Source organism: Schistocerca nitens, chromosome 5 (assembly GCF_023898315.1).
Source record: "Schistocerca nitens isolate TAMUIC-IGC-003100 chromosome 5, iqSchNite1.1, whole genome shotgun sequence".
Taxonomy (NCBI): Eukaryota; Metazoa; Arthropoda; class Insecta; order Orthoptera; family Acrididae; genus Schistocerca; species Schistocerca nitens.
Window position 1 is genome coordinate 503,019,786 of NC_064618.1, and position 17,266 is coordinate 503,037,051.

The 17,266-nt window shown below is 39.3% G+C and overlaps 1 protein-coding gene across 1 annotated transcript in view; it reads left to right on the forward strand.

Moving 5' to 3' along the window:
• Window positions 1–17,266, forward strand: part of LOC126259635 (E3 ubiquitin-protein ligase LRSAM1-like) — a 179,567-nt gene that overhangs the window by 128,143 nt on the left and 34,158 nt on the right. Inside the window, exons 9-10 of the mRNA XM_049956560.1 lie at window positions 2,854–2,953; window positions 5,383–5,626. Of these exons, the coding sequence (XP_049812517.1) occupies window positions 2,854–2,953; window positions 5,383–5,626 (344 nt within the window). The remainder of the gene's footprint in view (window positions 1–2,853; window positions 2,954–5,382; window positions 5,627–17,266) is intronic.

A 17,266-nucleotide genomic window follows, 5' to 3' on the forward strand; every position in this document is an offset into this window, starting at 1 on the left:
GCTTAAATGAGGACATGCAAGTTTTCTTTCAATGTAGAAAATTTCTGATAATTTTATTATTCTTAATTGCAGCTGTGTGAGGACAAAGAGAATGTAGTAGTTCATGATAAATAATTCTTAATACAACTTGCAGGATTAATTTCCGACAGCTATTTCTCTTTGCTGAAATATAGCTTGGCACTTCCCACATCTGTGATGGTTCTCCTCTGTAAGTACCTACCAAACACAAACAAATAAGTCTCTTTCCTCCCATCACCATCTTTCTTGCTGTTCAGTTTGCTTCATATCTACTTATTTCTTTACTATTACTGTTACTTTTCTCCTATTTCTTTGGTTACCACATTTTGCATGGTTTCTGAATTATGTTTTATTTTGAATTTAAATATTAGTCACACAAGAACCAGTCACATTGGAGGGTGTACAATACTGCTCAAAAAGTAAAGAACACTTTTGATTATCAGTATAATTGAATTTTTAACACATTTTTGACATTCAGAATAAGGATCCAATCTCCGAAATCGCACAAGAAAATTGAGTCGTGTCATAAATAAAACTACAGACCCAATAGATTCAGTTGGTGATGCGAGGTAGACTCAAGGGCAAGACAGTGGTAAGAAGTACTTTGATGTTACAGTAGTTAGTATAATGTGTGCATAGCTCTGTGGCTGTGAAGTGCAGCCATTAATTTTTTTGTATATTGCTGTTTCAATATATAGAAAACACAAAATCAACACAACAAACAGTTCTCAGTTGTTAACAGGATACTTTCTGCCCTCCAATACGTACAGAATGTTGTTTCTTTGATATCTCAACCAGGAGCTTCCAACTTCAAGAACCACATGTGTTCTACTAAATGGTGTGTGGATGTGCTGGTTAATAAATCTCTAACTTTTTGCCATTCTCCTCCCAAGTGCTCCAAAGGTCGTTATAGGTTTTGGCATATCTTCTGGTCAGTTTTCTCATATGGTCAGTTTTGTCTCTACCTGTATATTTTCAGTGGAGCTGAGGTCTAGTGGAGGAGGAGACCATATACGAACTGATATTTCATTTTGTTCTGGAAACTACTACTGCACCATCACAGACATTTGAATTGGAGACTGACTCCTGCCACTGCAATCTGTCATTCACAAAATAATTTTAATCAGAGTATACTAGACCGTAATTTCCTGACAAAAATACTGATTATCAAAAAAAAAAAAAAAAATTGTGTTCTGCCAGTCATAATTGATAATGTTTTCAGCAAATGGTAATCACAGAATCAGTGTTCATCATGGAGTGTCTCCTTGATAGCTGCTATGTAATCCAGACTTCCGTAGTTGTCAGTAAATACCAGGCATTGCAGTAATATCAGGATTATTCAATAGATAACTCCCACAGTTTCTTCTTCTTTTCTTCTTCTTCTTCTTCTTCTTCCCCCTTTTTTTTTAGAAAATATTTATTCTTTAGAGTTAGAATTTGTTTGGTGACAATATCAATTCAACATTTCTTTTGCAGGTACTATTTTTCTACAGTGCCACATCATGTTTTATGGCCTTATGCCAGCATTGTGGAAGAGCATATACTTTCTGGTGGTAAAAACTCTTGTGCTGTGCTAATAGCCATATTTTCACTACTTTAATTGTTATGTTCAAAGTGTGTCCTAAGTAGAGAATCCGTAAGTGATGCAAACAGGTGGAAACCATACAGTGCCATGTATGAGACAATGATGTCCAACCCTATTTAGTGATGTGTTCCTGGGTTCTGAGACTTGTGTGTCGACGTGCTTTGTCATGTTGGAGCAAGACTTCTTTTGGATTTTTATCAAACCAAACATGTCGGATGGTTCTTGAGTTTGCCTACTGTCTGCACATATGCATCTGAATTAATGACTGACCCTTCTAGCAAGACATTCACGAGAATGGCTCCCTCACTTTCCCGAAAGACTGTCCTCATAACTTTCTCAGCAGAAGAAGCAAAAAAGTCTGCAATTGAATTTCATGACCCGTTTCTGTCCAGCTGGCAATCAGATCTATTCTGGGAAATTAACTGTACAGTTTCTAACAAAAAACTTAGAGCCACAAATGTGATCCGTTCACTTATGTGAAAATGTACATGTCTGCTGTTATAATTATGTGTCCAACAGTCTGCACAAGTTTCCAACACTATATACTGCAGAAATCTGAAGAGGAAGTTCTATATCAATTGAGCAGTCCGTATGCTGCATCTGCAAGTTATGTAGTGGTTAATGGTAAGAGACATTCAATACATACATTAATTTTTCGAGGCCACATTTTTTTATACTTGGTTCTGTCTGTTGAAACTAAATGTATTTAAGAAGCAATCATAATTTACTTCACTTTCTGCCATGCCAGAAATAACAACTACATCCAAAAATATTTTTATAACTGGTTTCGTTTTGTACAATTTTTTCATCAATACCATCTGTGAGAAATCGAACAAATATCATGCTGCGCACTTTTTATAGAAACACAGATATATCATCCACATTCGAAATCCATTAGTGGATTCGTAAAGAATGAAGTTGACTGATAGTGATATAATAGGTGTTTAACAAGATATTATCAAAAAATGGCCCGTATTTGAAACATGCTAATGCAGACAGGTGTGAGAACTTCGTGGCTGCCAACAGTAGTGTCTGAAAGTTCTGTGGTTACTGTCTTGGATACAGCATTGTAGGCTGCAAGTAATAGGTTGACAGTATAGGCTGGGCATAAGAAGCAACTCCTATGATTAAGTTTCTGAAGAGTATGTGAAAGAGTAAAAAACAGGGCTATGCTACAATGCTAGAAAGTGAGTGAAATTTCCTTCTTTGTTGTAGATAGTTATGTTACATTTGTCAAAAATAATTTTCAGATGCAATGGAGGCACTGCTAGAAGAAGAAGGGAAACATGAACAGAAGTTGAGGGAGTATGAGCAAGACAGAGCTGAGACAACTCGCACATTGTTGAGCCAGTGAGTAAAGTTGCATCCTTCCTTCTTTTTCCTTCAGAAAATTCTTCCTCATGTTGACTGTAACTCTGTCCATTGTTAGGATGTAATTGAAATAAATTTGTGTTCTATAAGTTGTTGTTATTTCAATCTGGAATTTCATATTGTGACCTTTTCCTTTTAAAAAGTTCTGCTAATCTTATGACAGATTCTATGACCTAGCATCAGTGGCATACAGATACAACTAAATAACAATTGTCTTATATTAATTGAACTAATAATTAGACTGGATTTATCTAAACATATAAACGTTACTGGCAGTCCTGTAGGACTTATTTCTTTTAAAGTTCTTTAATTTTAATGTTTCTCATAGCTTAATTTCAGTTGTGTGCTTGCCATTTATTCATTTTAAACAATACATCTGTATGTCATTCTATATAGTACCAAAATCATACAAATAAGGAAATTATACCCAATTAAACTTAAGTTACAATGTGATGGCCTATAGGCTTTTGACTTACAATGCTAGTAATAATAATTAAATTCAGTATATTAATTTATGTTTATAAATTGAACTGTCTAAATATTATATTTAAATTTTATAATTAATAGTTTAACATTGCAAGGAATAAAATAAAATAAAAAAGTATCAGTGTCTGGGGAAACTGAACCAGGATCTGCAAATTATCATTCTATGCTCGAGACCACTCACCCACCATTGAGTCTTGACAATGGCACTCTAAAACTCCCTCATACTCTATGTTTGCACGATATGCATGTTCAAAGAAAACTGCTGACTTTTTGAATTCGGCAATCTGTGTCAAGTGATTGACTCCGTATTACATATTTGTTCAGAACATATGTGCCCATCCTTCACTTAAATTACACTCCAGTGTTGTTTGCACTCTGCTTACTGCAGTCTTGGAAAATGTTACATGCAGCTTGCTGCAAATAAAGTTGTTAACATCTTGTTCATTGCCTTTCTTGTGTAGTGGATGTATCACGCCTTCCACTCTCCTGAGAGTTTTCCTGTCTTCCAGATTTTTTCAATAATTAATTTTAGCTTTTTTTTATTTTTGATAGAGACCTATAAATGTTCTATAATAGAGTCTTTCCGACTAACTTTGTAAGGTTTTAACAAATTCAGTTTCTTTGATAATGGGATAAACCTTCTAAATTTGCAAGCGTGTGTGAATATTTGAGCTTATTGATTGAGCAATTAAGAAGTGTTTCGAAATTTCCAAAGTTACGTATGCCAAATCAGTAAGCCTATCCCACACACCTCTGTTGTTAGATTTACATTTGAGGTACATCAGCTTAACTCTTTAAATTTCACTTTCTCCTCCAGAGGTCTACTAGAAAAGTGCCTCTTTAACAGATCATCTACAGAAAACACTTTCATACTGCTTCATATACTCACTTGTTTTACCACTATTTAACATGTAGCCTTTTGACATACAGGGATAGCAATCATAACTATATGGAGTATATTAATTGTGTGTGTATAAATTGAAGTGTTACTTTTAAATTTTATAGTGGATAGTTCAACGTTGTGAGGAAGAAAGTAAAAAGGAAAAAAGAATGTTGTTATCAGCAGGAATCAAACCCAGGTCTACAAATTACCAATCTATGCCCTCATTGTATGCCCACAATGCCATCACAACAACAGTTCGTCAAAACATCAGTCTGGGCACAGTGGCTAGAGACAATAGTTGTGTGTGTGTGTGTGTGTGTGTGTGTGTGTGTGTGTGTGTGTTGTGCTTGTGTCTGTTTTCTACTTTAGAAGAAAGCCTCGCGGCTAAAAGCTAGAATATATAGCAGTCTTTTCATTGTGTCTGTGTGTGACTCAGTGTCTCCTCTATATGGTAAGATTCTGTCATTTTCATTATATTTCTGTTAGAACTTTGTTAGATGAAATGTGACTGTCTTTGCATAGAAGCCATTGCTATAATCAGACTGAACAATTGTCAGAAAACTGATTCCATATTCTATAGTAGGCTACTTTGACGAAAACTGTTGAACAAATCTTGACGATTGTGATTGTTACTTTCATATCGTCACTTTTGTAAAGGACAATAATGTCAGAGGAAATTATGTATAAAGTGAAACTGAATTTACAGTTTTGTTGCATATTTATTGCCTCCCACCCTTCCCCCCTCTCCTCCCCTCCCTCCTCCCCACCCCCACCCCACCAACACTTCCACCTACCCACCCATCCATCCTCAATTCGAGTGTGATTGAATGTATGATATTGCATTGCATATAGTACTCTTGTTACATTGGTTTTCATTATACACTTCTGACAACTTTATTGGTTCAGTTAATAACAGGAAAAATAATTTTGATGACAGTATTGTGTGTCTGCTTTGCAGTATAATTTTCTGTGTGTATAGATTATGTATTTTTTGAGAATTTTGTGCACTATGAACAGTGACATACTACTTTCAATTCAGGGAACTGGAAAATAACCAGCAGCTGCTGAGCTTATTGTCAAGCCAGGATCAGAACAAGAATGAGCTCTTGAGAAGATTGCACAAAGATGAGGAGTTGCAACGTGCAGCTGTTGGGGCCCTGTTGGAGCGAGGTGATGCACGCTCATGGGGGCTTGTGCAGCAAGTAGCTATTGTAAGCTCCCAACTAAGTGCACTTACTGCCCTTGAACTGGAACGCAGGCGTCTTGATGTAGCAGAGCATGTGGTAAGTTTTAGGTTTTCTATTGTTGCTTTGCTTTTTGATTCTAAATTATTATTTTTTTTTAACAAACTAACAAATTAATGACATTTTCAGATAAGCAAAAATTTGATCAATCTGGAAAAGAAATTGGTAGTTTTAGATTAAAAAAAATCGTGATTGATTGATCTGAATACCACAGACCATAGCACAATTCAAAGGAATGAATAATGTGAATAAACTATTCAGAGGCTGGAATGCACCTACCAATGCAACTGCTAATAGGTGGTCCCTTGCTACAAAATGAGTTTTGTAGGGTGTGAGAAGTATCATGTCCCATATGCGGTGCAAGTTCATTACAGCTGTGCCTCAATATGTGATTTATTGCTTCATGCTACTTACGTAATGAACATTTTGATAGGAACAATACAGTATAACATAACATCATAAACACCATCACTTGTTTCTAAATGCTGAATAGTGAAATCTAGTGCAAAAGCTGTATTTAGCTAATAAACAGTGCTTTGCCTATTTTGGAAAGGCATGGTTGACTTGAGAAAGCTGATGTTGTGGAAGTGTAAAATGCTCGCACATCAGCATAGTTCGCATAAAGTAACTTTGTGGTTGGCAAATGTTGGTGGGGGAGAGGACATTGTTGCTTACCATGTACTCATGTGACCAATGTAAGTCACTTAATATTTAGGTCTTCCCCCTTCACCCTATGTCATCTGAATTGCCTGACAAAGCTTTGCTTGCAAATCAGGCAACACTGTGATTATATGGAGGCTGAGAAAAAGACACGGTTGGCTCCTACCACTGAGCTTACTAAAATGTCAGTCCCAACAGTATTTTAATCAAAGTATAGCCACAGATAACCTCCAGGAGGAGTCAAATTGTGCAAACAGTGTGGAGATGCTGTAATGATGTATAATCATGATTTAGAATACCTGGCACTCCAAATAGGCAGCTGCTCATACTCGGCCTCATAGTATTGTAAACTTTGTGAATGCTTCACTGCAACTGCAAAACAATGTGCATTAGAATGATGAATGCTCTCCGGAGCCCAGCATTCATTTGCTGGGTATGGGCTAGGTGACCCTGGGTTGCCGAGGTGGGGACTGGTAAGCACTGCCTGTAATCTGTCACTATAAGCTCTGGGCATGCTTCAGCAACCACTGTACAGCTCAGCGATGGAACTTGCATGTCACAGGGAAAGAGATCTCGGCCTGACAGGGCAGATGATAAAAACCTCTATAAAAGAAAGCCATTAGTCCCAGGATGTGCTGCATGCCAGTGAGGTGCATGGCCGTTGATGTGGAACAGTTGTTAGCACTCAATCTATGGGGAATCTGCCACATCTCACCTCAGTTGTATGGGGCTTACCTAACCAAGTGGGGCTCTGTGTGAGTGGACTCCTTATTTCCCCAGCTGCTCATGAAACCAAGAGGAAACCATAACAATTTTCTCCTTGTAGCAGAATGGGTGGGCTGCCAGTAAGTACCAACTCTCAATTACTCAAAGGGCCCCATGTGACAAGTCCTCCAGATACTGTATTTTATCAGAATAGTTCAGTATTTGGTAACAGAACACACACTGCAGCTCAGAATGTGTTTTTGATAGTTAAAATAAGAGAGAGTGGCTCTGAAAATGTTGCCCCCTTTGCACATTCAGAAGGGTTTATAGGGCATCGCTGGTACATTAAAATCTGTAAAGAGGTTGTGCAATGGAACACTGTTGGTTTAAAGCTCTAGTTCTCAACAAGTGACAAACCTGTAGAAACTGAAAAGCCTGGGGGAATATTCCATTGAAACAGCTTCATACTGCCTTGAACTAAAGCAAAGGTGTTGTGCCATGCAGGGATCTGCTGGACATTCCCAAAGAAAGACTGAGAGATGAGTGGGCTCAAGAAGGTATGGTCAGTATGCAAAATATCGTGAAGAGGTGGATTAAAATCTGGTAAAATCTCCCAGGGCATGTCAGGGCAGATTTACTTCACTTAAGTGTGTGGCCTTATGTCCCAAACACACTGTGCTTTTTTAAATGCCAGCACTTTAGGATATGAGAGAGAAGCCACTTGTGGCAAATGTGGTAAGACTGCCCACAATGGAGTCATTTGTTCATCTCCTTTGAAGTGTGTGAAGTGCTCTGGGAATCATCCTGTCTGGAGTAGGGATTGCAGCTTTTATCTGGAAGAACAGAAGCTACAAGAGATTAAAACTATGAAGCACATCCCATACAATGAGACCAAAAATATGTATAAGCCCATGCAGCCACCTCCATTTGCTACCTCCTTTGCGTCAGCTCTTAAAAAGCCTGTTCAGAAAGCTGATGTTTGTACACAAATGGGGGTTGCTAGTGTCAGCACTAGTACTTGTGTTTGTCAATGCACTTGCATTGCTGCAGTTATTTCGAAGCCTGTACCTTCCCCCAGAAAATCAGAAAAGTCTGATGACGATGCAGAGGTCCCTGTCTCTCCAATGGCTTGCCTGGTCCTCCACCCAGCACTGCCATTACCACTTCCATGGCTGTGGGTCTGAAGCCTCCCCAGTCCAAAAAATCAAAAGCCAAGCGTCAGCTGCAGACAGAGATAGGAAGTAAGTAGTCCGACAGTGTCAACATCACTCTCTTTGGTGTCTCTCATGATTCATCTTCAGATGTCATATGGGCCACTCATCTTTTCACAAGACTGACAAGGAACCACTTCAGCACAAAGTCACAAGTTCAATCTTTAGTAAAGCTCATTTCAAAATGTTGTGGTAACAATTATGACAGGAAAAATATTAGCTATTAATGATTCACTATGTACATCAGGAGGGTGACAGGAAGTGAGTGTCTGGGAGATGCAGTGATCAACCTCTGATGCATCTGCTCATGCAAGATTACTAAAATTTGGTTTTAAGTGGAAATTGAAATTAATCACTGAAAGAAAAAATGTCAAAATTAACTGGAGCAGACAGAAATTGATGATAATGGATGCTTTTCTGTTAGTGACCAAATGGACTTCTAGAAAATGCTGTAAAATTTAGAGAAGATTGCATCTTTTAATACCACCATTAATTTTGCGGGGCTGGAATCTGTTATTTATGGGCGAAATGGAATCATAACTTCGAGACTGTGGCCAACTCATTTAAGGTTCTGCACTTGCATTCAAGTTTGCAAAATGCTTCATGATGATCAGCAGTTAATTTCAGGGACACTGCAGCAAGTTGCAAATGAATAAATAGCAGAGTACTAATTGTATTCGGCCTTTGCATCTCCACACCACGATCTGCTAAGCTCGTATTGGTTGTTGGCTGTAACAATAAAACATTAAAACATTTCATGTATCTGGGAGAACTGTTAAAATGAGAACTAGTGAGACTGAACTAGACATCAGATTTGTCTACACAAAATAAAGATTATTTACTGATATGCAAGGAACACAGCTATTGTGCATCCTATCACTACAAAGGCTAACAGACAAGAAAGAGTGTGTGTGTGTGTGTGTGTGTGTGTGTGTGTGTGTGAGAGAGAGAGAGAGAGAGAGAGAGAGATATCTGAGCAGGAACACTCTTCATACATTCGATCGCAATCAGTCACAGGCTGACTGCCGCTATATCTTTGAAACATTATTTATGAAATAATAATTACATTTCACAAAATTAATTGACATGGGTCTGCTCATGTAATGCTTCATTCCTATGGGATCTATGGATTACAGTTCACAAAAAATGATTATAGACATTCAAGAAATGTACATAACAAACCAGTAACTTGCACCATGAACAACAAATAAAAAAGGGCATGCCACAGTGATCACAAAGGTTCGTACCATCAAGATTGAAGGAGAACTCCTTGGGAGTTACAAACCATGAAAGATGTTCTGCTAGTTAGGTATCCACTTTTAAAGAATGCATATTGATGTAAAGGGGTGATGAGAACTGAAGGAATGTGATGTCACCACAACCGAATGCGGAGCAATCTGTCATGGAGCTTATTGTGAAACTGGCTGTCCTTTAGGCATAGTTGCAGATAGTGTGATAATATGTTTTGTAGACATGGAAAATATAAACATCCAGAGGCCAAATTTGTCCAGTGTTTCCAGATGGTATAAACTGCAGTGCCACACACTTTTCAGGAAGGATAGTTTGCTCTAAAGGAGTATGATTTTTATACGCAGACAAGGAATTGAGCAAAAGCAAGTAATTATGATCAGCTATTGGCCAAAAGCAGTGCACATGCCATATTTGTAGTTCTCTTGGGCTAATTTTCCCACTCGAGCTTGCTCTGATGTAAATATTCCCTACTGCTCTTGCAAGATCACACACGTGAAAAGAATCATAGGGGACAGAGAATTTCCAACTCCTTGCAGCACAATAAATAACTCTCCAGCCAATTTACCATTCAGATTAACAATCGACGTAATTGTATATGTCATTGATGTTGCTTGATCTTGATAAAACACTCTTGGTCCCTATAATTTCCAGGGTTCCTTTCATATTCATAAGCACTTCCTCTTCAAATCTTGATCATCGAAGTTGAAAACAAATTCCGTTCTGAATGCTGGGATAAGTTTGTTTATCTCATCTACAAAATTTCTGGCTGACTCTGTAGTTTGTTAGGTTGACACAAAGTTTGAAATTTTGTTATCTTACGTCTTCTAGTTCTGTAGCACTGTTTAAAGTTATGCAACGATCCACTGCTTCCCTTGAAATCACTATAACCTATGTCACGCACAATTTGATGTGCATAATGTACTAGGTCAGTATTATGCACATCCTGTAAGTTGTTTCAAACATCCTTGAAATGTACAAATGACAGTTATTTTAACAAGTGTGTCTTGTCCTCCATTGAATAGCCATAGTTTTTCTTATGCACTAAACAGTGATATTGCTGTGGACTTAATCAAAATCTGTTAATAATTTTTTTAGTAAGTTACAGATGATCTTCCATGTATGCAATTACGTTTAATACCTGCTCTTTGAAGGGGGTCGCCAAGCATTTGCATGGTAATATCCCACTGGCCACGCAAGGATCGCACTGTTAATGCCTGAGCCGAAAACTTACCGTGTATGCTAAGGAGTATGTGCCCATCGTGACTGGGGCAAGGGGATCCTGAGTAATGGATTGCTGGTTAGGTAGCCATTGCTAAGAGTGGTTGGCACACATGGGTAGAGCCCGTGTTGAGAGTGGGTGGCACCATGGCAGATGAACCACAAATGAAGCAGATGAAGTTATCTCCTGCTGGTGGCCATATGGCTCCAGCAATCTCAATGGAAGGAAAGTCCTTGTACAATGCAGAAAGATATTATCCTAGAATGTTCCCTTCCCTGGCTATGCCATGGGAGGAACATAGGGCTAAATGGCAAGCAGAGAAATACTCTGCAATATTTGGTTTGCATGAGGACTTGTGGGGATTCCTTCTTGGCCACAAAGCAGTCATTCTTTGTGTAAAACATAGAAGACAAGTCGTGGGTGCTGCTTGCTTGTAACAAGGTGGGTGACTTACTAGTGACTGTCGCTCCCCATGATAGTCTAACTATGATTCAGGGCATCATTTTTCACCAAGGCCTGCTCTAGCAATCAGATAGTGAGCTACACACCAACTTGGAGCAACTTCGTTTGTTGTGTCCATAGGGAACCAAAGGACAATAGGGTTGCTAACAGTGCCTTCATCTTGGCCTTTGAGGACATTTCTTTGCCTGAAAGGTCAAGGTGATGGTGTACCATTGTGATGCGAAAGTGTGTGTGTGTGTGTGTGTGTGTGTGTGTGTGTGTGTGTGTGTTTGTTTGTTTGTTTTTCCATGCAGTGCTTTATGTATTTTAAATTTAGGCACATGCCTTCGGCTTTGCAATGCTAGCCCCATCTGTAGATATTGTGGACGACAGTTGCATGTAAACACTCCTTGTGCCCCTCCCCCCATCTGTGTTAAATGCGAAAAGCACAGATTGTACTGTTTTTCATAAAGAGAAGAAAATAAGGTAATATAAGACTCTGGACAAAGTAACTTATCAAGTGACCAAGAAGAAGTATGAGCAGTTGCACCCAGCATGTGTAACAGTGCCATATGCTACACCTATGATGACGTCACCCCCTTTGGTGACACTGCTCCCACCCATTACACCTCCATGTCTTTTGACAGGACAGGGTCCCTCGGGAGAATTCCTTCCAAGGCTTTTGCCTGTCTACAACCAGTCACCAGCCAGTGGCTGGAGGAGCCACGCTGCTGGTCGCAAGGCTTTGCAATCATTATCATTACCTGAAACTCATACAGAGAAGCCATCACAGTCATCCAAATCTAAGGAGAGGCTTGCCATAGCCGTTCACAGTATAATGTCCATAGTAAGGAATCCTGTCTGATGCTCCTTATTTATTGACGATTTTGTGGTGATCTGCTCTTCCTCCAGTACTGGAACAAGAAGTCATCTGTTGCAACTTACAGTGAAGAGGTTGGAGGCAGGGGCTGCAAAGACTGGTTTTACATTGTAACCAGAGAAGTGTGTGTGTGTGTGTGTGTGTGTGTGTGTGTGTGTGTGTGTGTGTGTGTGTTCATTTTAATCATACTTATCATGCTTTTACTTTACTTGAGTTACTTATGTGGGACACTGTCTTCCATTTGAAAGACTCTGTGAGGATTCAGTGCCTCATTTTTAACTCAAAACTGTCATGATTACCACACCTAATGGTCCTAGGCAAGATCACAGAAGGCATTTAACATCTTGAAAAGTTGTATACTATACAAATTGAGGGGATCAGTTTAGCCACGGGCACTTACAGGAACAGCCCCATACCCAGTCTCTTTGCTGAGGCTCGTGAATCACCAACTACCACCCAGTGACAACTCCTTGTAGTCCACCAGGTGTGTACATTCCTCACCACTCCCACTTCCCGAGAGCATCATACCATTATTTGTCCAACTATGGAATGCCTCTTTACCAATCATCCACAGGCAACGAGATCGTTTGGGATTCTTGCAAAATATATGCTGGAGTCCCTTGGTGTGGGGCACTACAGGCTCAAACCCGGGGTTTTAACCTACTCCCACCCTGGTTACTCTAGAGGCCAGCAGTAATTTTAGATTTAGTGCAGTACAGGAGCAATTACACTCCTGCTTATGTTTCTAATACAATGTTTTGTTATATTTATTGAGGGCACTGGAGCTGAGGTGTGCCGTGCCTGCTAAATTCCTTGTGTTTTCTAACTGCCAGAGTGTCCTTTACTGCAACATTGGTATCCAGCTGCTAAAGTTGTCCAGGGTATCAAGGATGTTCTTCTCCTCTAATAAAGTTTGGGGAATGAGGCATCTTTCTGCTGGGTGCCAGGGCACATGCACACATCAAAAAAAGTTTTGCATCACCTCAGTTCCAAGAGTTTCGGAACCTGTACAGAAGATTAGAATAGAGATCAACATAAAAGTCATTTCTGCCCCTTTTATTGCTCATGAAAACCACACATTGCATGTTGTACCACCATACAGCGAGACCTTCAGAGGTGGTGGTCCTGAATGCTGTACACATGGGTACCTCTAATACCCAGTAGCACATCCTTTTGCATTGAGCATGCATGTATTTGCCGTGGCATTCTATCCACAAGTTCATCAAGGCACTGTTGGTCCACATTGCCCCACTCCTCAATGGTGATTTGGTGTAGATCCCTCAGAGTGGTTGGAGGTTCACATCATCCATAAACAGCCCTTTTCAATCTATCCCAGATATATTCAATAGGGTTCATGTCTGGAGAACATGCTGGCCACTCAAGTCAAGCGATGTCATTATCCTGAAGGAAGTTGTTCACAAGATGTGCACGATGGGGGTGCGAATTGTCATCCATGAAGACAAATGCCTTGCCAATATGCTGCCGATATCATTGTACTATCGGGTCGGAGTATGGCGTTCAGCTTGCCGGGTTGCTTCCAAACATGTCTCCGACGATTATCTGGTTGAAGGCATATGCGACAATTATCAGTGAAGAGAAAGTGATGCCAGTCCTGAGTGGCCCATTCAGCATGTTGAGATCCTCTGTACTGCACTGCTGGTTGCAAAGATGGACCTTGCCATGGACGTCGGGAGCGAAGTTGCGCATCTTGCAGCCTATTGCGCACAGTTTGAGCATTATTCAACATGGTGGCATTGCTGTCAGAGTTCCTCTGAGCCATAATCTGTAGGTAGTGGTCATCCACTGCAGTAGTAGCCCTTGGGCAGCCTGAGTGAGGCATGTCATCGACAGTTCATGTCTCGCTGTATCTCCTCCATGTCCAAACAACATCGCTTTGGTTCACTCCGAGACGCCTGGACACTTCCCTTGTTGAGAGCCCTTCCTGGCACAAAGTAACAATGCAGAGGCAATCAAACTGTGGTATTGACCTTCAAGGCATGGTTGAACTACAGACAACACGAGCCGTATACCTCCTTCCTGGTGGAATGACGGGAACTGTTCGGCTGTCGGACCCAATCCGTCTAATAGGCACTGCTCATGCGTAGTTGTTTACATCTTTGCACAGGTTTAGTGACACCTCTGAACAGTCGAAGGGACTGTGTCTGTGATACTATAACCACAGTCAACATCTATCTTCAGGTGTTCTTGGAACCAGGGTGATGCAAAACTTTTTTTGTGTGTGTGTGTGTTGTGTGTGAGGAACAAAAGGGTAAATAGAGCAACTAAGGAGGCATGTTGTAATCCTCAGCTAGTTCAGTGTGCCATCTACTATTACCTCACTGTGGAGGTGCAGAACCATGTGTTGATGGGAAGAAGAGTGGCTGGAAATGACAGAAAATAATCTGCTTCTATTAAAGTTACAACCCGGCTGGGTCACAGCTCCTTCCAACCACACACATGGGATGAGGTGCTCCCCACTTGTCTTCACATAGGCCACAGCCCTATGACATATGGTTTCTTGCACCAGCAAGATGACTTCCAATGTGTTGGGCTTGTGGAGTACAGATCACTGTGCACTGCATTTTTATTAAACCATGTGGCAGAGGATAGTGACAGATTTGCCAAAAGATGTGCTCTCTGCATTAAGTGACATTCAGACAAATATGATTAGAGTTTTAAAGTTTTGTGATATGTTCAACATATTTCCTAAGATTTTAGGGAGATGTTCTTAATGTTCTAACTGGGTGATTGGCTCCCACATGTTTTTTGTTAACAGCCAGCCAGTCACATTTTGCTGTGCTGCTATTTATCTCCTTTGTTATTTTCTTCATGTTTTAATCCCAGGTATAGCACCTTCCACCATTTCTCCATTTTCTTACAGCATGTGAGCTGGAGCGATTGTGTGGGTCAACATTGGTAATGTGGGAGTGAGTGTGGGAGGGAGGGAGTGAGGGAAGGAAGGATGGATGGATGGATGGATGGATGGATGCTCACTTTTTATATTTACTCCTCATGGTGTGACAACATTTTTAGCTGTTTAGCCACAATCAATTGTTTCATAAACAAACAAAAAAAACACACACACACAAACACAAAAAGAGAAAGAAAGAGAGAGAGAGAGAGAGAGAGAATAATATCTTATTGTAATTTGATTTCATTTTAGGCATAATGGGAAAGTTACTACTCTATGCAAATTTCTATTAAATTTACATTTTTCTTAATATTCTTGATGTTTTAGTGAAGAACTAAATGGCTTTTCATAGGAAACACTCAGTAACATATATCAACTGAGCCACCAGCAACACCTTATTTATGTTAGACCAGCCAGAAAACATCAAAGCCTTTCATGTTCAGTTCATTTCCTTCTCTCTATTGCAACATTGCATTGTTGAGCTGGAAAAAGAGTAGACACTTTCTTCCTTAAATTCATTTGTGTCTTGGAGTTGCAAAATACTAATTGGTTCCAAGTTGAAACAATATAGACCATTAATTAGCCATTAAATATCATCAAAAACCTATTTTGAATATAATGGACATGATCCTTTTCATGGTGTTACTAATGTTTTAGTTTGCAGATGAATGACTGTGTGGAATTAAGTTCATATTATACATATGAAACTGTCAGAGTGGTGCCAAATCAAGTCTTTCACCAGGCCAGGAGCCACATGATATACTGGAGAAATGATATTGTGTCATATCAGCATTGGGGTTTATTGTTGTAAACACAACATACAGTGGAAATAAAACTACAGTGTTGCACACAGTAGTGGGTGAGCCTCCATAAACACATCTCCCTCATCTAAAACTACTAGTCTAGCAAGACATTGTAATCTCACCTGTCCTTCCTAATTCCATCTATTGTCCACATTAGTCTTTTATGAAGATTTGAGAAGAGTGAAGATTACAGTAAACTTTTTAGTTTACTTAACGCTTCATGTAGAGTTGGCTCCAGTTCTTCTTGTCTTATTGTCTGATTCTTGAAGCTGAAAATGTCACATTTCAGGTCCACATGTTTGGAGTGATCTAAATAACTTTGAAGATTGTTGTTACAAAATTTTTGTTTTTACATTAATATAATTTCTCACATTTTACTATATCATATAGTCTTTTGATTTTTCACATTAATAAAGCCAAAATTACATTGTTCGCACAAAATACAAAAATACGTCTGATCACATCAGAGGCATGCTTACGACTCTCTCACTCTGCGTAAATAACCATATTACATATATTGGTCTGTATATGTGTGGATGGATATGTGTGTGTGTGCGAGTGTATACCCGTCCTTTTTTCCCCCTAAGGTAAGTCTTTCCGCTCCCGGGATTGGAATGACTCCTTACCCTCTCCCTTAAAACCCACATCCTTTCGTCTTTCCCTCTCCTTCCCTCTTTCCTGATGAGGCAACAGTTTGTTGCGAAAGCTTGAATTTTGTGTGTATGTTTGTGTTTGTTTGTGTGTCTGTCGACCTGCCAGCACTTTCATTTGGTAAGTCACATCATCTTTGTTTTTAGATCAATTACATGAAAGTTTTCAGAAAACCAAATGATATAAATGATCTGTCCAAAATTCAAAACGTAATACTGGTATCAACAACTACTGTTGGGGAAAAGTAATGCTAGAGGAGCATGTCCTGTTACAGTGTGCAAGTGAGCTCCTGTAAACTGTGGGAAGTAGGAGAAAGGTACTGGCAGAAATTAAGCTCTGAAGGTAGTACGCGAATCGTGTCTGCATAGTTCAGACAATAAGGACAGGCTTGGTTTCAGGTACGAGTCCTCGTCCAGAACACAGTTTTAATCTGTCAGGAAGTTTCTATACTGTCAGTGCCTATTTATGTAAAACATGGTATATACTGGTACAAATTAAACATAAATTAGTAATGAAATACCTGTCTCATATTATATTATATTTTTCCAAAATAAGGTATCATACCTGAAAATAATGTGCCCACAATCTATGAAGGATGGAAGTTCATATTTTTGAACATCTCTTTCATAATGGTGGGAAACCTTACACTATTTTTTAACTTCTAGTGGCTAGTGATGAGATACAAATGAATACATGAGTAGATGCATAATGCATACTTGTAGCATTTCTGCTAACTTGTTTGTAAAAAGAATATATATACAACAGATTAATGTTCAACATAAAACTCATTGTCAGACTAGAACTTAAGTAATTATAGGCCTGTATGTATGATTTTTATCACACTTTTGAGGTATTAATACTATCTCTAGTATGAAAAAAGAAGACAAATCAGGATTACAATCTTTTCGTATGTTATTATAGACAGACAGGGCAGGAAGGAAATATTG